Here is a 23,773-nt window from a genome sequence, read left to right on the forward strand (position 1 = left end):
CAGAGTTACTAACTCTGTGTTCGTCGTCAGTTCTGTTTCAGCCCCAACAGAACCAGCCACCATCAGGAGCAGCCCACATTTTGGTGTGAGTCATTGTTCTGGGTATGCACTTGCTTGGAAGAAAGCCAGCTTTGTGCATGGACTCATGCAGAGATGTAAAGGCACCTTCCCTGTTCTCTCGCCTTGAGGTCGGGCAATCATACCCTGGACAAAGAAAAGGGTCAAAATATCATTGCAAGGCTGTCTGGGAAGAGCTGCTAGAAACCGTGGAGGGTGGGGCATGGCGAGAGAAAGTTCTCATTCTTGGGTCCTGCTTGCTGTTTCCCACAGGCGTCTGGTAGGCTGCTGTGAGGACAGGATGCTGCACTAGGTGGGCCGCTGGCCTGATCCGGTACAGCTCAGCTCACGTTCTTAGGCAAGTGCCAAAGCAGCGAGGACAGTGTGATTGTGCCTTGCGAGACAGTCACATTCTGGGGATGTCACATATATGCAGGTACGTGCATACTCAAACCACCGCCATGGAACTGTCGTGAACATCCTTACCCTTTCCAGAACTGGGCTCTTAGCAGGCCTTACTCCCTAAGCAGAGAGCTTCTAAGCTCAGACTTGCTTACCCAACCCTTGGAGGCTCTCGCGAGCTTTTGCAAGGTTGCCTGAGTTCCCGCCAGAGCCCCTAAGAGCAGGTAAGCAAGTCTGAGAGCTTGAAAGCTGTTTCTGGGCTGGGAAACCCCTGTGCAAGAAGAGCTTTGAAGCTCTCCACCTTTGGAACTGATAGAAAGGGCGTTCAAACCCATCAGGCTCCTCCTCTGCAAACCTGTAGCCCAATAGTCTAGCCTTTTATATACAGAGCTGTAGCATCTCATTTACATTGGATATGCACACTGCTTACTGGTACTGTACATGAAGGAGACCTCTCCCTTCCATCCACTGATGTGGGTCGGTATTGGGAAGGGGCTTGCAGAGATAATTCATCTTTTTTCCGTTTTTCCTCCCCTCCACATTTCAGAGAACAATTAAAAGTGGTGGAGAGATCAGTCCTTGTCACCCAAACACCGTCCTGTCCTTTTCGGAAACAAGAGCCTTTGCCATGACTGAACAGTTTATAATACCTGTTCTCTGTGTGAATATATATAGGTTTGTGTTTGCATGAATACAGGTGCCCCAAACTTGGATCTAGAGGACAATATGCACGTTTAGACCACGTTGATGCATAGAGAGGGCATTGCTGCATACAGTCAGCTATGAAAATGTTTATACTTAAAATGAACACCTGCACCAAATTAAGGAAATTGTGAAGTGCTGACATACAAAGCACTTTATGGTTTCCTTCAAAATTATAGGAAGGGATAATTACAATCAAACCACTTTAAATCCTTTAATTGCCATGCTGCAACCAATCCTCATAGGGGAGTTGCTCCATCCTCTTGATCACTTTGGTTGCCCTTTTCATCATCATTCACCTTCTGAAGTTTCCTGATTCTGTTTAATGAACAGTCAGCAACTACCAGAGAGCTGTGCCGGGTGGGGGAGAGGTTGTACTGGCCAGTGCAGCTTTCCATTTCCCCCCTGGGGCTGCTGCCCTGCCTGCCCCCTTGCCATAAGCTCAAGAGTCTTCCCTCTTCTCTCTAACCACCTCCTTACTTTAAAAAAAAAAGAAAGAAAAAGATTTGAGCTCTGAAATACTGAAATCAAAATTAAAACCAAAGCAGTGCAAACTTAATTTATTCTGAGCACTGAATTTGGAGCTTCGCAGGAGAGAATTGGGATTGGTAAATGTTTCGGAGGAAAAAAAATACACACACACAGCACTGGTGAAAAAGAACTCAAAAAAAGCATACCAGTCTAGAAACATGATCCTGTTAATTCTCACACAGGAGAAAGAAAACACAAGGATTAGTTCAAGCAGCTTATCCAACCTGGTGCCCTCCAGGTGGTTTACGCTACAACCCCAGGGCTGATGGTAGCTGTAGTCAAAAATATCTGCAGGGCACCAGGTTGGAGAAAACCAAATTTTCCATGGTTTACATGTGAATTGTCAGTTGAGAACCTTCATTTTGGCAAAGAAAATCCACCCAAGCAGTGCTGAGCAGTCTACTTCCCAAATCACAGCAATCGTTAAAAGCTCTGAATCTTTGTTTGCAGCTCTATGCAACATGGCTTGGTTCTCCAACTGTCTGTGCAAAGGGTCACAACCACCAAACCCAAGCCCCGCACGCCTCTAATGCTGCAGCGAAAGCCGGAAGAACGTTCCTCAACGAGAAAGACCGACGGGGAGGTCGCCAAAAGAGACAGCGTGCCAATTCAGCTGTTGTACAAAGGCACGACTCTTGCGATCTCCTGCCTACAAATGGGGCAACGGGGAGGCTGCGGCAGCGCCTGGTAGCACTTGTCGCAGGAGCAGACGTGCCCGCACTCGAGGAACACACACGAGCGGGCATTGCTCAAGCAGATGACGCATGCGTTCAGCGTGTCCCCGCCCGCCGCTATCATCTCCTGCACCTGACGCAAGCGCTGCTTCTCCCGGTGATGGCGGTACTGCTTGTGGAGGACGAAGAAGAGCACGGCGCACGTGGCAAAACCGAAAAGTAGAGTCAGGACCTTCCAGAGACGGACGCTCGATTCTTCCTTCTGGAGCAAGGACTCGAAATCTAGGCTGCTTAGGTAATAGCGCATCCCCTGCTTGGGGGGCTGCAGCCTGATGGTGTTGTTGTCCAGGACCAGCTCCCCCACCCCGGTAAGCGCCGCCCCCACCTTCAGCATCTCTTCGGTCTCCTTGATGCCTTTGGGGCGCTCCCCGCTGATGTAGTGGCCAATCACGTCTGTGAAGGACTGGACGGACGGGTGGAACTTCTCGTACACTGTCTCCAAGCTGAGCTCGGCAGCGTCCAGGGGTTTCAACACCCTCACAGCGACGTCGGCTCCTCCTTCCTGGGGCACCATATCAAAGGCTGTCGTGTTGGTCCTCTGGTGAATGATCTTTTCGTAGTCGCTCCTGGGGAACGAGGACCCAGCAAAAAGGTTTAAAGCAGCAACAGAAACACAGAACGGGTTGCCCACTTAGCTGGGCCCACCTGCTGCACACATAAAGGTTTGCCCGGGAACAGGTCCTAACATTTCGGTCTACAGAAACTTAATGAAGAATTTGATTGAGTTTGCCGGGATTTGCTTGCACTTCTCTTCCCTCCCCTTCTGTATCATGACTATTCAGATCAGGGACAGGGCAGGTCTATGGCCCTCAGGCCTCTCATCAAGCCATACATCTTCCAAAGTTGCACCCTCCCCTCAGCATTCTTGCCTGGTTGGAATGCATTCTTGAACTCTGATCATGCTACTTCCTTCTCTCAATGGAGGACAGAGTGTGCGTACAATCAAGCCTGCTATACACGGTAAAACTTGATTTTCTTTATTGCCACCTTTGCCTCTGCCCACCACTGGTCCAAACGGTTCCCTGCCCCTGTTTCCAACTGCAATGCAATTGTCACAAACTGTTTTGTTTTCGTCTTTTGTTTGCTTTTCATTGACACTTCGCATCACTCTTTACATCTCTCTCTCCCCATCCCATATCTGCTCATTGAAAATGATCCTTTATGCTATACTGAAATGGACTTTTGTCCACAAAATCTTATGCCGTAACAAATGTATTAGTCTTTAAGGTGCCACAACACACTTTGATTAAACTTCCTAGGTGCTAGATGCAGACTTTGAAAAAACCTGGAGGATCTTTTTTTTTTTAGCATGGGGGCTACTTTTCAGGGACAAAAGCCAGATGTTTTTTATACACAACTCTCCACCTTGGCAAGCTAGAGGCATTCTCACAGGAACACATTCCAGCCAGGCAAAAGCACTCATGGAGGGACAGAGCAAGCCCGGTGAAGGGATATAGCCTGGGGAGAGCCCTGGGGGCCAGAGGAGTATATAGGACTGCATGCAGACTCCACCCTGATAGAAATTGAAAGGTGGATTATAATAATCTGAATGGCACCTGGCCTACCCTACTGATTAAGCCAAATACTCCAATAAAGGCTCTTGCCTCACACCAATACATCAGTGGAAGCAACAACCCTCTTGCTCCATTTTCAAGTCTGGGAGTGAAATGTACCTACCAGAGGTGCGTGGTTCGGTTCCACACTATCTTGTGCTCCTGCAGTGTTAGCCTCTGAACCACTCCCTTGCAGTTTTCCACAAACTGACTGTTGAGGGTTTCCTTAATAGACCGCACTACACCTATTGGATGGTGGAGGGAGAAAAGAACAGCTGAAAAGAGCTTAATTGCACCCCTGAAGACTCACCGCAGTGTAACAGAACAGCAAGAGCAATAGGAACCCATTAAATTGCCCACAAGTCTAAGGACTATGCAGTGCAGGGACAGCCATGATCACTGGTTGAGGCTGATGGGAGTTGCATTTTAGTGTGCACGATACACCATAATCCTCCCTGACAGATGGAGCAAACTAGACACCTAATGGCAAATACTCATACATGCTTCCCACCCTCATTACCAGCAACCCACAAGACTCACAAACCCTACCTTCTATTACTGCATAAGGGACACACTTCCCAGGCGCTTCCATAAGGATAGTCTTCAAATCCTGGTCTAGGGTGACTTTTTTTGCTCCCTGGATTGAGGAGGGAATTAAACATTGGTAAGAGCCTGTCCTTCACTCAACATCTTTGCATGGGTCTACTTTGCATAGGAATTAATTGACTACAACCCATAACACAATAATTGTGTAACACACACACCCCACTCCTTTCTCGCCTTTTGGGATTTCCTCCCTTCGTTGGCATTTGCAGTTTTTGAATCCAATATACTTTTAGTTTATGATGTTCATAACAGGCTTTACCTTTTATAAATTCAACATTTAACGGATGTTGCAGCTGCTCCAGATACTTTTCAGTTGAGAAGCAGAGCAGACATTGAAAAAATACTGAATACATAAAATTAAAAATAATGGTTATCTGTGGCCCTGTTCTAAGGAACAACTGACCTTCAGGCTGTGAACTATTTTTGACTTTTGCCTGTAAATGGCATACAGAATTGCGGTGACAGCTGAACTGGTCGCCAGGAGGATCACCTGTCCCGTCGAAGGGCGCCCGGCAGCATCCATTGCGATAATCTAACTCTGGTATATATGCCTAGAAAGAGAAAAATGAAATGGTTTGGGGCTCTTTAGTCAGAAAGCACAAAGGGTTAGAAATAACCTAGCCTCTCCTCTCTGCAACACTATATCCCCAAAGACTGCCCAATCCTATTTCAATACTTTACTCCTATGTCTATACGTGCCTTATCTTGCTCACAAATCATATTATACACCTCGGACTCATTTGAAGTATATCTGACAACAACCTTCAAGAGTCCACACAAAGCAAGAACAGACCGAGGGAAATTTCTCTCAGCATAGTGATATTTTGAAACAGAGATTTCTTCAGATATGTAAAAATTCTGTAAACAAATAGCACATAATAGCCTACCTGTGCTAGTATCAAGGTTGCTTTCAGCTACTGTAAGCTGAATTAAAAAAAGAATGCCACTATCCAGCCTAGATACAGCTACAGCTACTGTGAAAGCACCCCAATGGGTGCTTATAAATGATTCTTATGACTTGGAGAATTCTCTCTGCAAGCTGTCTCCTCATTCATTATGACAACCTTTTATAACACTAATATTTAAAACAAAATTGATGGCTGCTAGTTTCTAGAACATGCCTTGTTCATTTGTGGGTCCTGCTCAACTGAAAATTTGCCTTTTTTATTTACCAGATTTACTATTCTCTAGATGTGGATTCTTGATTTGAATGTGTTTATCTTTTTCTTTGTAATATATTTTAATTGATTTTCAAATATATATACAAACTTCAAATACAACACCGTATTCAGAAAGAATGTGATTTTTCTCATTTATTATAAGTATTTGTGTTCAGTTTTTCCTCTTTAAACTCTACAAAGCAGCTCACATAGATTCATTAGACCCCCATGTAGCCTAAAATCAATCAAATCATCCTACAATCATAAAACAGGAAGAAATATTCACTCTTTCATAAAATCTAAAATTAGCAGTCCCAGCAGGTCACAAATCTGCCATTAAAAGTTTGGTTAAGATAGTAATTTTAACCTGGCATACCAAGGTGAATGTACACTACTGTTTATTTCTTTTTATTACCCACATCGGGAATTTCATTGGCTATTGACTATTCTTAAAGCAATGAATACTGCAGACTAGAAGATTTATTGTGACACCAGTTTTCACAAACTATAATCTGTTTTGTCAGTTTGTTAGATACTCATGAAGGACAACATTTTATACACTTGATGAAGGGGTTGTAGACCACGGAAGCAGATACTGCAATAAACCCATCAAGGTGGCACAATACACAATGCCATCTCAAATACAACTGCTGCCTCAGAAAAAAACCTCCAGTATCCAGCTCTCCAAACCACCTTCCAGTCACTAACTTATAAAAGTAGTCAAGGCTAATCAGATTAATCAAGTTCAAATCCCTCCCCTACTCAGCCATCAAGCTCAGCTGGTGACTTCAGGTCAGCCACAATCTCTCAGGTTACCCTACCTCACAGGGTTGATGGGAGGACAAAATTATAGGGTGGAGGCAGGAGAGAACCTTTGCATACTCTCTGAGCAACACGGAGTAATGGGATATAAATGTAATAATGCAACAAGCAGAGCTCTACCGTACCAGGCCAGAGGCCCATCTAGACCAGCATTGTGCTTCTCACAATGGGGAGATCACAAACAGGGGCTGTGCACCACAGCCCTCTTCCAGATGGTTCCACAGTTTATCTTCTCCTTCATGAAATTTGGCTCATCTCACTTTAAAGCTGCTTGAGGCAGGAGTCAAATCATGTGGCAGGCAGTTCCACAAGTGAAGGACCAGTCTCTTCTGCTAGTCAGTTCATGCCAGTGTCCCTTTCCTGTAATACTGTATATCAGTAAAGCTACAACGGCCGCACCCCCAAGCTGCCAATACCAATCTCAGGATTCCCCAAGGCAAGCAAGCCACCCCTAAAAGAGACTCCACCCCTAAGCCCCCTATCCCCAGGGTAACACAGGAGGCCTCCACCATATCCGGCTCCAGAAAAAGGGATGCTCTCCAGACAGCATTCCTACCCCTATTTTGTGTCTTCCTCCGCCCTACTTCCGGGAAGAAAATTTTCTTCCTGTCGACGTCTGATGACGTCAAAGAGGCCCAAAAGGATATTTTTCATAGAGTTTCAGGGCGTTGCATAGAGCGACGCGAACATCTAACATCCGGCTCCTGTCTTTGGACGCATAATGTCCCGGCTCCTATTGCCACTTTTTACTTTCGAGACGGGAGGGTGGTGCTAACAAATGAAGCCATTGGGGGAATTCAGAATAGTAGTCGACCGGCCTCCCCCTTCCTAGCCCCGAGCGCCCTTCCAAAGCAGGCCGTGGCTGTTCACGTGACCTCGTTGCTTCCCGCAGCGGCCAATCCGGTCTTCAGAAGTTAAACATTTGACGCGAGGCGGGCGGGTGGAGGACCTCCGTTGACAGACAAGCGACGAGAGAGGAAGTCCCGCCTCGGGACCCGCCTGTGAAGCGCGACTTTTCTCTTGTTTCCGCCTCTGTGCCCGGGAGGAGGCGGGGCCAGAGAAGCGGCTGAGGGACGCCGTCCTTGTTGAAGCTTTATTGTTCCTCCTCCCTCGCGCCCCCCTTCGCCCGTGTCCGCCGCCGCGCGGCTCCCAATAAAGGTAACCATGGCAACGGCAGCCGGCCTAGGCGCCCGATTTAGGCCCTCTTCGCCGTATCCCAACTCGTCTCTCCTTCACCCGACCGGGGAGGGTGGGGGCCACGAAGAAGACGATTGCTCTGGCTCTAGGCAGGCCCCTGCGTTTGGCTTCTGCGTGGGCCTGGGGCCCCTTCGGGAGGCCGCCGCCTGGCTCGAGCGGGCGAGGGAGAGCGCGCGCCCGGGTGGGAGGCCTCGTCCGGGACAAGCCCCTCGGGAGGCTGGTGCCGCTCGGGGGGTCTCTGCGTCCGCCCCCTCGCAGCTGGCCGCCGGCCACGCATCTCCCTTGAAAGGGCACTCGGCCCAAGTTGGGCTCTGTTAGGCTGTGAGACATGGCAGGGAATGAGGGAGGAAAGATGCCTCGAGGCTGGAGCATCGCTTTCATTATTACAGATAGGTAGCCGTGTTGGTCTGCCATGGTCAAAACAAAATAAAAAAATTCCTTCCAGTAGCACCTTAAAGACCAACTGAGTTAGTTCTAGGTATGAGCTTTCGTGTGCATGCACACTTCAGTGTGTATCTGAAGAAGTGAGCTTTCATTATTGTCCCCCTCCCCCTACAAAAAAGCTCCCAGAGCGGCTTGTGATACAAGAAAGGGACTGGGGAGGGGGGGGGGACACACACCACAAACTCAGGCCTATCACATGTTTCCAGCGCATGACTTCTCTTCAAGAATCCTGGGAGCTGTAGTTCGCCTTTCAAAAAGACCTGCAGTTCTCCAAACTGGAGCTTCCAGGGTTCTTTGGGTGAAGCATGGGTGGCACCAGCATGGTGTAACCTGGCATCGTTTGTGGGACTTTGCCTTCCTCAAGAAGCTTCCCTTGAGTGGGAAACCAAAGGTCTACAGAACAGCACTGGGCTGTTTGAAAGTTCCTGTCCCCAACAGGCCCATGCTTCTCTTTAACTCATGTCATTTCAGATATTTAAGAAGCAGTAGGTAAAAGTAAAAGGTAAAGAAACCCTGGATGGTTAAGTCCAGTCAAAGGTGACTATGGGTTTGTGGCTCTCATCTCGCTGCCGTTTGTCCACAGACAGCTTTCCGGGCCAAGTGGCCAGCATGACTAAAACCACTTCTGGTGCAATGGGACACCGTGATGGAAACCAGAGCACACAGAAACGGCGTTTACCTTTCCACCACAGCGGTACCGTTTATCTACTTGCACTGATGTGCTTTCAAACTGGAGCAGTACTGGGCTTCTTGCAAAGGTTGCTTTCAAATGCCATTGCACTGCTCTTTGAACCTCCGAAAACCAGGCTCTACAGAGTGCAAGAGGGCAGGTCCCTGCCCCAAGGAGCTTACAGCCTGAAGTTTAACACATGGGAAGCAGCAGAGGCCGGGGACAGGGGAACAAAACCAATTTGTATTCACTTAAGATGGCCTCCCTAGGCTTCCTTACATGTTGAGGTTTGCAGTAAGGAATGAGAGCCAGGAGGTTGAGCCAGAAAATGTAGATTTTGAGGAAGGATTGGAAGGAAGGCAAGTGTGACACAGCAGACAGAACTAGAATGCAGAGCAGAGGTCTGTAAATAGTAATACCCTGTTTGGGGAAATACCTTCTTACTCAAAGTCTAGTTGGGTGTTACATGTGGAAAGCAGTAGTGTCCCAAGGCTGTTCACCTTTGTTTGTGGCAACGCCACAGGTTTGATCACAGTGATAGTTTGGGGAAGGGAACAAGTGCAGTCAACGCAACTAATTTGCTGCTCTTCTCATCTGCGTACAGCTGATTGGGAGCAAAACTATACAGAACGAGCAGAGACTTCCAGGGAGCTATGGATCTTCCAAACTACAGCCAGCAACTACTTCAACAGCTCCATACACTCTGCAGGGAACAGCAGTTCTGCGACTGTAACATCTTGGTTGGGACAATGCATTTCCGAGCGCACAAGCTTGTGCTGGCAGCAGCCAGTGTGTTGTTCAGGTCTGTGCTGGATGGCACAGACACAGTCTCCATTGATGCTTCTGTGGTGGCCCCAGATGAATTTGCTCTCCTGCTAGAAATGATATATACAGGCAAGCTGCCTCCTGGGAAGCACAATTTCACCAACATCATATCTGTGGCAGACAGTCTGCAGATGTTTGATGTGGCAGTCAGTTGCAAAACCCTTCTTGGGGACCTTCTGAGCTTTCCAAGTCAAGAAGAAGTGCTGAGGGACATTTCTGTTCAGGCAGGAGGTGCATCTAGTAAAGGTGTTGCCACTTTGGACAGTTCTCATGCTGCAAAACTCAGTGTCAAAGTGATGTTGCATCCTGAGCAGGTTTCTACTGGCTCTGCAGATTCTGTGGACACCACCAGAGTGCAAGGAAAGAGCACATGTCAGGAAGCTTCAGACAAGGAAACTCAGCTTCCTGATTCTCATTGCCAGGATCCCAAAGTTCTCCTCCCTCTGTGTCCAGGTGGCCAGAGCATTTGCGAGGAATGGGAGAGCACCAAACTGCCAGAGGAGAAAGACCTGGTTGGAGGTACAGGTGAGAGTGTCACCTTGACATTGCCTGCTCCTAATAAACTATAGAGTAACTTTGCTTGTTGTAATTCTACCCAGTGGACTGTTTCATACATGTATGTAGTTTGTCTGACAGCTGTGAGGTTAATTAGTGAACTGACTCAGTTGAAAAGTTTGCATTTGATTCTGTGTAGACATCCTTGTTTGCTGTGCTTTCCCTGTGATGGCTATTTCACACATGGAAGTCATCACTTGATGCTGTGAGCTGCTGCTCCTGTTGCAAGCCAAAAGCCAAGAGCTTCTGCCTGCATCCATGCATGCTTTTCCCCTTGTCTGCAAGAGGAGGGAGGTGCACCATCTTAATCAGGAGCCCAGGTGGGAAAAGCAAAGCTCTTCCCAAGAAACTCCTCCAGCAGCACCTATTAGGTAATTAAGACGTTTTGGTTTTTTAGCATAAACATTCCCACCAGAATGCTTCCTTGCACTCATTTGTGCCGGTTTCATTTGTGACTCACTTCCCATGAAACATCCCAAAGCAATTTAGCAACAAGGCATCAACAGTAACAAAGAAAAACGGAATACAATTTCCAGATGAATAAAGGCTGGGATAAAAATCTGCACTTACAAGGCATTTTGAAAGGAGGTCTTCAGTAGATGCCAACATGGAATGCACTCCCAGATGAAATCTGCTGCAGAGTGCAGTGATCAATTGGGCACATATATCCATTACGTATGCTTGGTGTGCACAGTATGCTTGGTGAATAATTCTCAGAAGAGGAAGACAGTAGCCCCCTGCTATCATCCTGCTTCCACTGGCCTTTCTCCCTTTGACTTTCTGGGCTTCCTCTTTTCATAGGAAGCTCAGAAGAGGTGAAGCCTACAGCTGCTGTGCCCCAGGAAAGTAAGGAAGAGCTTCTAAAGGATTTGACACAGCTGAGGCCTATCCAAGGGCTCTTGGACACATCAGAGGATGATGCTTTCCTCTCTGGGGTAGAAAAGCAGGTAAACTGGAAAAAGGGGAAGGCAGGAGCATGCCCCTGTCTTTTTGCCACTCCCTTCTTACCCACATCACCCTTCCCTCTCCCACTAATGCCTCCTTCCTTTCTGCCGAGGAATTTGGCCTAGTACTTAATTCTATGTCAAGGAGGTAGGCAGAGTTGCCCAGTTCACTTCATGATGGATAGCTCAGTTACTTGGAGCATGGTGCTGATAAACCAAGGTTGCAGCTTCGATCCCCGTATGGGACAGCTGCATATTCCTGCATTGGAAGGGAGTTGGGACTACATGATCTCAAGGTCTTAAGCTGGATTCATGCATTAGCTGCTGCTTCTGTCAGTTATTTTAAATCAGTTTGCCTTTTTTAAATATTTATCATATATTACATTTATATATCTTTTGTAAGATACCTTGAAAGAGTTTGTACCCTAATAGGTGGTATATAAATGAATTAAATAGATAAGTTAGGGCCAGGTTTTCCCAGTTTGCATTGCTCTTGATAGCTATTAAGCATCGGTGGTGCCTTTGCACAGAATTGGTGCCCAGCTGAAATATTTCCTGGAATGCCCAGATCCTGTCACTGCCAAACATGCCTGGTTAGATTTTCAAAACATACTTGAAATAGTGTATGTGTTTCAAAATTTCAGCTTCAACAAACTGCATCAAAGTGTGTATGGGGGCGGGGGAGTATTGCATGTGCATTTACTACGTTTCTCAGCATCTCCTGCTTAGCTGTGTAATTTTCCTTGCAGGCTGCCATGGACTGCTCTGAGGGCAGCTCACCCAGGGACTCTGCAGAGAATCTGTTCAAGGAGGAGAAGATCCTGAGCCCAGAGGCCCTGTCAAAGTTTCTCGGGGCCCTGAAAGCTCCTTTCCCTGGCCTGGGTCTCCTACTGGACCGTTGGGTGGCTACAGCAGTTGGTTCTGACAGCACAGGTACCCTTGGGGTGACAATTTGGCGGTGGTGAGTGTTCAGAAAAGGCTTTGCAGGCTATGGCCCCAACTGAGCTCTCGCTCAGCATCATGGAACAGAGGGTGCCCACCCCCCACCTCGTCCAACAAGACTTCAGATGGTCTTTGTGACATGCAGGAGAGTCTTCACCCACAACATAGACTCTTTCTGCATACAGCTGGTCTCCTTGCATGCTCAGGATGGCCTGTTCCTACATGTCCTCTAGTCTAGACTTGAAACCATCCCATCTGGGTTATCCAGGCTCCAAGAGACAGTTTGAAGATTTCTCACAATGGGGAGCACCTAATGGGGCAGGGAAATGGCATGACTGTTGGGAAGCTGAGGCTCTGCAGTAGCCCTCTAGTTGGTAATTTGACACCCCACCCTACCCTGTTTCCATAGTTGGCTCTAGTGACAGCATTGCCACAGAAATACTACTGAGGCATCGCAAGCTGATTTCCGAGGCCCTCCAGCAGAGAGCTGGTCTAGAAGAGCAGTTGCCACCAGTAGAAGCAGACCTGGCCAAACCAGCCAAGGAGGTTCAGGATGCTGTCCCTGGATGCCAGGTGTGTATATCTCAGGTGTGCTAAGTCTGTAGCAGGATGTCTGCTGGGTAGATTCAGACAACCAATGGCCAGGTGAATGTGTGCTGCACTGCTTGGTCGTAACCCCATCGCAACATCACCCCCGATGACTAGCAAAGACGTGGTGCTTCTTTATCAAATGCATTATTAGCTTATGTGATTCATTGCCACAAGATACAAATGGACACATTCAGGGAGGAAGTTGATCATCAACAGTCCTCCACCACTGTAGCTCAACAGAGCTTCTATGTTGCATTTCATTTTGGTTATTTATTTATTATCTACACATGAAAACCATCCCTTGCCCTATAGGCTCTCAGGGCATGTTTAGGAGTCAATAAACGACTGCGGTTCGACAGGGCAGGGCTGCTGTCTTTTATGTCCATGCTTGGCAGCTCCCAGAGGCATGTGGCTGAACTCGCTGGACCTCTGGGTTGATCTAGTCCCCCGTGCCACACATGGGGAGCATCTGCACCTGCTCAGGCACCCAGTGGAGAGGTCAAATAATCCTGCCATGCAGCAGGGTAGGGGGACTCTCTTCATTGTGTGTTTCTTCTGTGGCTTTTCCCAGCTGGTGAGCACTTGCCTGCAGGAGATGGCCCCTGCGACCTCCTGGAGGGCAGCTCTGAGCAGTGCCTGGAACAACAAGCCACTTCCTGCCACCCAGATCTGCCAGCTCCTCTGCAGCATTCAGGAGTCATTCCCAGGCCTGCAGACAGTGATGCAGGAACTACAGCAAGCTGGTGAGAATCTTTCTGCCTTGTATATGCCACTCTCTAGGCATGTGGTGGGGGACATGCCCAGCCCCAGTCTGCAATTGGCAACATACACATCTGTGTGCATGCTTGAGAGGTGCATTGTTTTGCAGTCAATTTGGCAGAACTTGAGGCAAAGGGAGAGTGGGGGGAGCAGCTCACTGCAAAGTGACTCCCGCTGTGCATCAGTTCAGGAATCCACAGCCAGGAGGCTGAATGCTGCCCAGAGTCACTCCCAGCTTCTTTCAGGGGGCTGCTGAGATGCTGGAGAAAATGGAAGCAGAAGAGGCCTTTCATTGCAGAGTAGAGGTAGCACTCAAAGGCCTACGGTCTTGGATTGTTGCATGAGAGGCCTGGTTGTTGTCCAAGAGTCCAGTAGTGGGGAGCAGCCAGAGGAAAGTGTGGAAGACACTTTCACATGGCAGCTGATTTTGCCTGGTTTCTTCTACTTCTACTGCCGTGGTGAGGAGGAGAGAGTGGTGCAGTCCATGGAAGCATTCTCTAACCCTGAAAACCCTGCTCAGTCCCCTGAAGGCGGCCCTGTTTAGGGAAGTTTTTAATGTCTGGTGTTTTATCATGTTTTTAATATTCTGTTGGGAGCCGCCCAGAGTGGCTGGGGAAACGCAGTCACATGGGTAGGGTATAAATAATAAATTATTATTATTATTATTATTATTATTATTATTATTATTATTATTATTATTATTTATGAGAGATTCCACCAGACACAACCCCCCCTTGCACACTTAAGGCCTAGAAACCTGCTTAATCAAAGGTAGAATAGATTTTCAGGTTTTTAAGTATTATTATCAATCAACTTCTACACAACCATCTGAAGACAGTGTACAGGAAAAACAGGAAAAGGTTTTTTTAAAAAAACAGCAGGTACACCGAAAACAAAAGTAAGACAATGCAAAATATAGACCCTTGTAGCAAAAACCTATTTCTGCTGTTGCTGAGCTGTGCAGTGCATGGGAAGAGTAGTGTCCCCCTCAGGTGCAGGCATGTCCTTGCAGGATTTCTCCTTCCTTTCAAGCCGCCTGACCTTGAGGTAGTTGATCCTCACTGCCCAGCCTATCTTGCACTTTCCAAGTAGCTTTAGGGAAGTGGTACAAGGTTTTTGCCTCAGGTGCTACAAAGATTAAAGCTATGCGACCTGAATGTGTTGCATCCGTTCAAGTGCACTTCAGAATTCCTATTGTTTTACATAGTTGGTGTAAGTTTTGCTTGGCAAGGGGGTAGATAAGAAGCTGAAGCAGTTGCTACTGCTGACCACTCCTGGGAATTCCTCTCAAACTGTCCTGATGCTTGGAAGCACTTACTAGAAACTAGTAAGCTAGAAGCTAGAAACTTCACCCTTACAAAGGTTCTCTGGAAGCTGTGCTCAGGATATTGTTCTTCAGATATTTTTTGCTCCTGCTGATGGCCCTGAAGCCATGGTCCACATGCCTTAGAACAACTGTTTCCTTTTGTTCTTCCACAGGGCTCTTGACAGCTGTCGACGGAGGGAAGGCCAGTGTCTGGAAATGGAAGGTGAACAGCATGTCTCAGGTTGAAGCGGTGGGCAAAGCGGAGCCAAAGGGGGGCCGAAGCCCAGAGGCCCTCAAGGGAGCCGCCTCCCCAAAGAGCTTTGCCTGCAAGGCTTGCGGGAAGAGCTTTCGCTTCTACTGCCGCCTGAAGGTGCACGAGAAGCGCTGCCGGGTGGCCCACCAGAAGCCGGCGCAGTGCCCAGTGTGTGGCGAGGCAAAGGCCTCCAAGGCAGAACTGGAGAAGCACCAGGCGGAGGCTCACGGCAAGCTAGGCTCCTCCCTCCGGAAGAAGAAGCCCAAGAAGCCCCGCCTCCCCGTGGCCTGCGACATTTGTGGGCGGGAGTTTGCACACACATCAGGTATGGCCAGCTGCATGGCTGCTGTGAGCTGCCGGCTTCCCTTTTATCTCTCCATTTACAGTCAGGCCCTCTCTGCATTCCGAAGTAAAACCCCAGAGGTCCAGTCATCCTCTAGATTGGGGTTTCTCAAACTTGGGTCTCCAGCTGTTTTTGGACTCCCTTCATCCCTAGCTATCTGGACCAGTGGCCAGGAGTGATGGGAATTGTAGTCCAAAAGCAGCTGGCGACCCAAGTTTGAGAAACCCTGCTCTAGATCCAGATGCCTGCTGAGCCTGGCTGAGGCAGAGGGAGCAGGCTTGGCAGTCCATTTCAAAGCCTTGAGGCTGGAGAAGAAGCCTTGCTCCTCCCACTCTGCTTAGCCCAGTCTAGATGACTTTCTCTGGGTTGTGCGAGTGAATGCCACTTCATTTCCATGCCCAAGAAAAGCTTGAGAGAGGGCCCTTCCCACAGCAGGGACTTTTCCCAGCGTGAATCCCCTCCGCTGCAGCCCAGGCCCAGTTTGAGCAGGCGGTGGTGAGCAGCTCTGTGTCCCTCGAGAAGCTGATCTGAAAAGGCTGCACATGGTGTGCTGGGGAGCTGAAGGCTTCCTGCCCCACCTGCTGCTGTTTCCTTCTCCCTCCATGCCTCCCCTCAGGGATGCAGTACCACAAGCTGACGGAGCACTTTGACGAGAAGCCCTTTTCCTGCGAAGAGTGCGGCGCCAAGTTTGCGGCCAACTCCACGCTCAAGAATCACCAGCGCCTGCACACGGGTGACCAGCCCTTCGCTTGCAAGCACTGCCTGATGAGCTTCGCCCAGGCTTCAGCTCTCGCCTACCATACTAAGAAGAAGCACGCCAAAGGTGAGGCTAGGCGCCCCTCCAGGTCAGCCTCTGACCTCAGCAACTTGACAGGAGTCAGGGAAGCTAGCAAAGAACCGGGGGCCCTGCTGACACATGTCATTTCCCCCTGCACACCCAGAGGCTGCATCTCACGCAGCCCACTGCCGAAATGTGCCACACTGCCGAAATGTGCCAAGGCCCCCCAGTAGAGCAGGGGTTGGGCTATGATGTGCTGCTGCACAGCAGGGCTGGGAGTCAGGGAAAGGCACCTTGGCAAGCAGCACTGAGCCCCACTGTGTGGAGGAGCCAAAACTTTACAGGCTGCTGGGTACTGAAAGTTGGGACGTATGAGTGCTTCCCTTGTGGGGCTACCCAGCCACAGGGAAGAGACTGACCTCATCACAGCTTTGAAGACCCCAAAGTGGGTTGCTGCCCTCTGTCCCTCAGCCACCTTTTTTGGCTCCTCTTGCTGTCTTTTCCAGCTGATCCCTGTCACTCTGAGACAGTGTTTGAGATTAGCCAGGCACATTTTGCATCTGGCTTTTGAACACTTTTGACCAGGTGAAGATGCCTGGGTGTCAGGATGGCATCTGACACCTCCACCGTCCAGAGGTGCATGCCTGGGGGTCATTGGATCTAGAATGTTTTCACACACTCATACCTCACCCATCCTGTAGAATTCTGTTGGTAATATTTTATCAGCACAATTGGAAAGAATTTCAGGAACCCAAATACTTTTTCTGCACAGCCTGAGCAGGAGCAGTCACCATTAAGAAAAACAGGTCAGAATAGGCCTGTCTCTGGGTCAAGTGACTTTTCATCTTTAAGGTCACCAAGCTCTTAACCTGCCTCGAGATTGTCATCTGAACTAGCTGGATGTTTAACTGAGAATCAATTAGTGGCAACTAGACATTTCATTTTGGCAGCTGCAACCTTGGTTTAAGGAGTTATTTGACGCCTAGCTTATACATCTGATTTTCTAACACTGCTGCGAGACCAGGCACTGCTTGGGTATTCTGGAAAGCTGATGATGGTCCTTCTAGCATGCCAGTCCTTCCATGCTTAGGCTCAGTGCCATAATATTAGCCCTCATACCAACACACTGCATTGGCTCTCTTGGCAGGGAAGATGTACGCTTGCCAGTACTGTGCCGCCGTCTTCGCGCAGTCCATTGAGCTGTCCCGCCACGTGCGCACCCACACAGGTGACAAACCCTACGTCTGCCGGGAATGTGGGAAAGGCTTCCGCCAAGCCAACGGTCTCTCCATACACCTGCACACCTTTCACAGTGAGTGCCTTGAGCTTCATAATAATAAATGACAACAAATAATGACAGCAACAGCTTCCCGCCCTCCCTGGCTTTGTAAGTTTTGCCATTTACTGCTCATGCACTTAAAAGTGCTGCAGACACACCCTGGAAGGAAGCAGTTGCAGGATGCCCCCTGCTCTTCCTCTTATTGTGAGGGCATCCCCTTCCTGGACTAGTGCCAGAGATCTAGAGGAGTTGCTCATCATTATTATTATTTAGAGATTTTTTTAATAATGCTGAGTAATCTGAGAGTTCTTGCTCTCAAGTTTACACTCTTGCATGTGGTTCTGCTTTGGAGAAGGAGGCAGTGCTGAGCCCTTGAGGTAGGGTGACCCCAACTGTCCTTCCAGGAGCTGGAGGTCTGCTGTTGGTGGCAGCTGTTCTTCTGTGTCTCTGCCTAAAAGTCCCACACAGTAGGGTATAGTCAAGGGCTTGGGCTCTGCCAGCAAGGCTGGAATCATGAGGAGCACCTAGCTAAGACTGAATGTGGTCCTGGTTGGGAGCAAAGTCTCTCCTGAGGGTAGGGCAGTCATAATCTGAGGGGAAACAGTTGTGTAATTGTAACCAGATCCTGTTTTGTCCTTCTGCTCCTGCTGAACCCTCTGCATGTGAACTCGTTGTTTCCTCACCCCACCTTCCTGCCCTCCCCTCCACATGGGGACTCAGACATTGACGACCCCTATGACTGCCAGAAGTGCCAGATGAGCTTCCCCACCCTGCAGGAGCACCAGAAGCACATCCATGCAGCCCACTCCAGGGAGTACCACCCATGCCCAACCTGTGGGAAGGTTTTCAGTGCACCGTCCCTGCTGGAGCGCCACGTGGTCACCCACGTCGGGGGGAAACCTTTCAGCTGCCAGATCTGCAACAAAGCTTATCAGGTGGGTCTGCTTTGGCAGAAGCAGTGGCCAACAGGACAACCATCCCTCCCTTTTGCCATTCTTAGGTCTCACCTCTCCCTCGCACACACACACAAAACTTGCATTGCTTCCCCTGAGTCTCTGGGAATTCAAAAGTACTGAATTCTAAATGGACATTTTGTCTTTTTGTACATGGTAAAAAGCTATATTTCGCACAAGGCGTTTTACAATAAAAATCAGTCAAAGGTGACTTCGTAACAATAAAATACCAAATAAAACCAGCCCATTGGTTCCAAAGACTGTGTTTACAAGAGGCAATCAGATTCTGACTTGGTCACTCCTTTGCACCCAGGGATGGCAGAGAAGGAACACCAGGGAAGTCTTACTTGGACTTCTTCCAAAGACTTGCCTCCACTGAAGATCAGGCTCTGCTTTGGGCATCCATTGACCTCCCTTTGTGGATAGATAGAAAATGCAATTGAGGGCATGTGGGGTAGCAACAGCCAAGGGAATGATGTGGCAGTGTTTCCTTTGGAGACAGAAGCCATTGTCTACCTTGGGGGTGGGGATCCCTATAGTCAATGTGAATTCCAGAGTCAAGGCTTTGAACCTGCAGCCCAAGCCCCTCTGTGTGTGCGTTGTGATAACCAGAATGGATTTGCCCCCTCCAGCAATTGTCAGGGCTGTGGTACCACAATCGGACTCACCATCCGGACATCTTTGCTGCTCAGAACCACCGGTCCTCCAAGTTCTCTTCGCTGCAGTGCAGCTCCTGCGATAAGACCTTTTCCAGCACTGCAGCCCACAGGAGACACACCAAGGAAGAGCATGCAGGTAAAGGACTCGGAGGGCAAAGGTGCCACCTTGGTGCCTTCTGCTTTTGGTGCCCCACAGGTCTTGACATTTGGCACGGGGCCTGCAGCTCAGCACTGGCTGTTAGGTGAACTTTGTGGGATCAGACCAAGGTCCAGTTCATTCGGCAGCCTGTCTTTCTCTACCATTGTTCCTGGCAAAGTCAAAAGCAGGGTGGTCCCTGCCCTCCCCCGGCATCGTGTTCAGAGGTAGACTTCCTCTGGGGGTGTGGAGATATATGGAATCCACCACTCTCTTCCTAGGAACTGTTGGACCTCCACAAAACCTCCATTCCATGTTATAGTTTGGTGGGGTTTGGGTGCATGCTGTCTTCACACTTCACCTTTTAAGCAGTGGTTTTGGATTGAGGGGAGAAGTGTCAGGAGCCTGGCAGATCCCACAACAGCCAGGTTTTAGGGGAGAGGGATCCACTCTACTGAGGTGGGTGGCTTACCGTAGGCTCTTTGTGAGGCTGTGTTGGCTGGAGAATGCATTAGAGGAGCCACCCAAAAAGGCTTTGCAAGCCCTTCTCCTGAGCAGGGGGCTGGGTGAAGGTCAGTGGATATCTGGTCTGTAGCTGAACCCTCATTTTGATAAACTACCCACCGGGGGTTTCATGGCTTTTCTTTAGAAGTGACATTCCATGAGTGTGAGAAGTGCAAGAGACTCTTCCCTTCGGTCGCTTTGCTGCAGGCCCATGAGAAAAGCCAGCACTCGGGTGAGTGTCCCCCTAATTTGCCCCTTGTTGCCCCTCTCCCAGGAAGTTCCCACTTCCCTGCCTACTCATGACTGCATTCTCTCTCTCTCTCTCTCTCTCTCTCTCCCTTTTAGGGTCTCAGCCCCTCCACTGCCCACACTGCTCAGCCTCTTTCCACCTCCAGGGGGCACTGCAGCAGCACCTGGCCACCAAACACACCAGCCCTTCGGAGCCTTCCTTGGTCTGCACATTCTGCGAGGAGGTCTTCCCTGGACAAGAGCAGCTGGAGCAGCACTGTGGTGCTGAGCACCCAAAGGTGGTGGTTGCCAGTTCACAAGTTCCGATGGCCCAGGTAGTGCAGGTCAGTGATACCTTTCCCTTCAGGGATGTTACGCTGACCCTTTCCCGGTCCTTCATCTGGGCCCCTGTTCTGTGTCATCCCATCAGGAAGGACAAAGTTTTTCCTGGTGTGTTACGATATAGGCCAGATGTGGGGAACCTCCAGTCCATGGGCCCAGTTGACTGCCAACCAGTCAGATCCAGTTCCCCAGTCTGGATATAAACAGTGTTGCCCCTTTTCTTCTGATGCCAACTTGAAGTTGCCTCAACTTCACCCACTCCCCGTTATACTGTGAGGAGGAAAGCGAGGTTGAGTGTGAGTGGCTACCTGCCCGCAAAGTGAACGTCCAGCATACTCTTCTGCCCAGCTGAAGCAGTGACATCCATGTGCTTTCCTTATCAGGTGCTTCAGACACCTGAGCCTGTGGTCACCGTGGCAGAGCCGGAATTTGCTGACGCTCAGGTGTTTCTGACGTTGCCAGAAGTACAGGGCACCAAAGTGGAGCACAGCTGGTGATGGTGAATTCGGAAGACTTCCTGGATGAAAAAGTCATGACGATGTGAGATGGGGAGAGGGATAGCCTGTGCCAGCCTGTGTTTTTGTTGGGCTGGAACCTGCTTGAACATTTGCCGTGGAGCAAGGCACAGCAGGGTTGAAAGCAATCCTAAAAAAACAGGGTGTCCAGGATGGAAAGGTTTGGATCAGATGTGCCCATTGAAAGGCAGACTCTCCCTTCTGGGCATCGTAGGAGGCTGCGTGGTTCTGTTCTCCACCTGGCTGTGCCCTTTTTTAGGCTTCCTTCCCTTCTGGGTGCGCTAGGTCATTTATGAGATGAATAGGGGAGCTGCCTGAGGGCTGCCCAAGGGCCTGGGTGCCACATTTTTCTGCTCCTGGAAGCAGGCGTAGGGGAACATGGTGATCCAAATAGAGAGTGGCAAAGCAAATGGCAGGAGCATGGCAGCCTTGCCATGTGGGCAGGTGGTTGAGGACAAGAACCCCTACCCAACCTACTCCTAAGAAAACAGCTGCCCATCCTGCAGTCCATGAGCTCCATCTAGGACCATCTTGAGGCTTGAGGGGTCTCTGGATAAACTTCCCTCTGGTAGGCCATTCATTGGTGGGTCCTGGTTGACATACCAGGCAATGGTGGCAGCTGTGACACTGAGAAGCTGGATCAAAGTGCCCTTTAAATTTCCCTCCACCTGTTGTTTCACTCTTGGGATTGTGTGAAGCTTGTCCCAGCCACCTTGCTCTGCTTGGACCAGAACTTTTTTTTAACGGATTGGGGTGGGGTCCAAGGCAGTTGTCACAAATGGGCCCCGGCAGCTGTACTGGCCCTTGCACTGCAACATATTCTTCATGAGGGAGTCCTTTGGCAAACGTGGCTTTGAGGTTTCTAGAAAAAGCTTGCAAGCAAGACCTTGTAATATGCATCAGTAGCTCTGACATACTCAAGTGTGCAAGGACAAACTGGTATTGAAATTACTTATATGAATGTAGCAAACATTAACAATGATGTTAACAAACTGGCTGAATAAACTGAGCTCCTGTTTTGTATGAGTCTGTGCTACAAGTGTTATTTAGTGATAATCCTAAATCCTGAATCCGTTTGTTCCTGTTGAAAACCTCTCAGAGTCAGCCTGGGTTTACCAAATATTGAACATGGGTGAGCATCTTCAGCCTGGCTTGGCTTACTGTTTCATTTTTTATTTGGAAGTGTATTTTATTTCTTTTCAATAAAGAGAAAGAACAGGGAACCCAGGAACAGCTCTGGAGTACATTTTGTGTTTTAAATACACACTATGCAAATGACAACACAGGACGAAGAGGCATTCTGTGCTCAGTTTGTCTTATCCCTTTGACTCCATTACCTTTTTATGTGGCACCAAATCCCTTCATAAAGTGGCGTGTGGAATGGTGGTGGTGGGGACTTGGACAGTGTTGATGCTTCTGCACAATGAATGAATGACTCCAGGGCTTTTTTCAGCTGGAACTTGACAGAACTTAGTTCCAATACCTCTCAGGTGGGCACCATTGCCATTCTAAGAGAAGGAGGGGGGTGTTCATGGTGAGTTCCAGGACTTCTTTTTCTAGAAAAATAGCACTGAATGAATCCATGTTTGACCCAAGCTCTTTAACCATCGTATAGTGCAGTGTTGGGCAGTCAGAAAGCCAGTCCAGCCACCCTTTCAGTGGAGGCCATTGCTACTCTTCCAATGTTGATATTGATGAGCTATGGATGTACGTTAAAAACTTCTGAATGTAGTGAATGAACAAATGAAAAGAAGGTGGGGCAGGGCAGAACCCACCCCTCTGGGCTGTGCCTTCCATCTGCCGGTTGTGAACAACAGTAGCACCTACAAAATTACTTTGATTGGCTCCTAAATTGACTTCTCACATATAAGGTTAGCACAGATTAGACACACAGAGCCAGCCACTGCATATAGAGGGGTGAAATCCAGACTACTGAAGTCCTATCCTTGAGCCTGTAGTCTCTTAAATTGTGTTGCTGCCACCTTGTGACATAAGATCAGTACTCCATCTGTGGAGCACAATCTTCTCTGTGTTGTTGTCATCTGCCTTTATGCTGGTAGTATTAGGGGAGCAGCCATATACCAGTGTGCTCTTAAGAAATGGAGGGCCCTGACTGCTGTCTCTAAAGTTGACATAAAATTAAAAAGCTATTAGATCTTTGTCACTGTGAGGACAGCTGAGCTTTAAAATACCTGGAGCTTTGTTTCATGATTAGTAATCTCGCCTAGGCATATGGTAAAGATGACTTGATAATGTTCTAATGTGTTTTGCCAGCAGTACTGAAGAACCGGTTAGAAACCTGGACCATTAACTTGCCTTTATCTCTATCCAGAGGTCAAGAATTGGTTGTTTAATGTATCCGTTGTGTTAAGGACATTCCTGTTCAATTAGTTAATCAGTTAGGGTATCAAAAGCCAAGCCTAGATCAACAAAGGTTGTGTACAGGGGTTTTTTCCGCCACCTACAGCTTATCTGTGACTTGAATTCTGACGGCTGAAAGAGCTACCTATTGCAAAAGCCTTTCGTAAAAACCATCCTGTTTTACTGTAAGGCCCAAGAGTGACATTTTCCCTAAGAAGTAAGAAACCAGCTTCTTAACTGAAAGGGCAGGTAGGCTAACTGACCTGTAATATTTTGAGTCTTGGGAATTATTCTTCAGATACAAGCACAGTATTTTACTCCAAGCCACATGGGAGCCTGTTGTCATAGAGCCTCTTAAATCTGATGACAACTTCAGCCGGATTTGGCGACCACATAATGCCATTCATAAGCATGGAGGAAGACTTTGCATCAAACTTCCTCATGCAGGTCTGGTTAATAGAGGTCTTTCACATGATGTGTGAAGGGGCAGTCGCAGATCTGTCACGTGACCTCCCATCACAAGGCTTTTTCATTGGCACTCATGAGGTGGTGATGAATTTGCTCAAGGGAGGAAAGGGGAATTTGCCCACTTTGGGGTAGAGGATATGAATGGAACAGTTTG

At 48.7% G+C, this 23,773-nt stretch overlaps 2 protein-coding genes and 1 long non-coding RNA gene across 9 annotated transcripts in view; 1 reads left to right on the forward strand and 2 right to left on the reverse strand.

Annotated features, from left to right (window-relative positions):
* Positions 1 to 23,773, reverse strand: part of LOC309347120 — an 85,027-nt gene that overhangs the window by 12,853 nt on the left and 48,401 nt on the right. The window lies entirely within an intron of this gene.
* On the reverse strand, positions 1,706 to 7,269 carry MUL1 (mitochondrial E3 ubiquitin protein ligase 1). Of its 3 annotated transcripts, none has more exons than XM_081872352.1 (5): positions 7,124 to 7,269; positions 4,989 to 5,136; positions 4,529 to 4,616; positions 4,104 to 4,224; positions 1,706 to 2,992 (listed from the first exon to the last, which is right to left on the reverse strand). In XM_081872352.1, the coding sequence occupies exons 2-5, from the start codon at positions 5,106 to 5,108 to the stop codon at positions 2,302 to 2,304; spliced, it is 1,020 nt and encodes a 339-aa protein (XP_081728478.1). In that variant the 5' UTR covers positions 5,109 to 5,136; positions 7,124 to 7,269; the 3' UTR covers positions 1,706 to 2,301. The 3 variants fall into 3 exon arrangements, with proteins under 3 accessions (XP_081728478.1, XP_081728480.1, XP_081728479.1); XM_081872354.1 differs by lacking the exon at positions 7,124 to 7,269 and adding an exon at positions 6,165 to 6,536; XM_081872353.1 differs by lacking the exon at positions 7,124 to 7,269 and adding an exon at positions 5,473 to 6,145.
* On the forward strand, positions 7,600 to 21,816 carry LOC309347644 (zinc finger and BTB domain-containing protein 40-like). 5 transcript variants are annotated; one of them, XM_081872350.1, is made up of 14 exons: positions 7,600 to 7,725; positions 9,483 to 10,228; positions 11,060 to 11,205; positions 11,952 to 12,135; positions 12,554 to 12,717; positions 13,307 to 13,478; positions 14,974 to 15,378; positions 16,013 to 16,219; positions 17,322 to 17,486; positions 18,174 to 18,388; positions 19,039 to 19,201; positions 19,851 to 19,937; positions 20,051 to 20,268; positions 20,659 to 21,816. In XM_081872350.1, exons 2-14 carry the CDS (start codon positions 9,532 to 9,534, stop codon positions 20,770 to 20,772), a joined length of 2,937 nt encoding a protein of 978 aa, XP_081728476.1. In that variant the 5' UTR covers positions 7,600 to 7,725; positions 9,483 to 9,531; the 3' UTR covers positions 20,773 to 21,816. The 5 variants fall into 5 exon arrangements, with proteins under 5 accessions (XP_081728476.1, XP_081728473.1, XP_081728474.1 ...); XM_081872347.1 differs by having other exon boundaries at positions 7,602 to 7,725; positions 20,051 to 20,277; XM_081872348.1 differs by lacking the exon at positions 7,600 to 7,725 and adding an exon at positions 7,741 to 8,085 and having other exon boundaries at positions 20,051 to 20,277.

This window comes from Podarcis erhardii, assembly GCF_964252035.2.
Source record: "Podarcis erhardii genome assembly, chromosome: 7".
In the NCBI taxonomy this organism is placed as follows: Eukaryota; Metazoa; Chordata; class Lepidosauria; order Squamata; family Lacertidae; genus Podarcis; species Podarcis erhardii.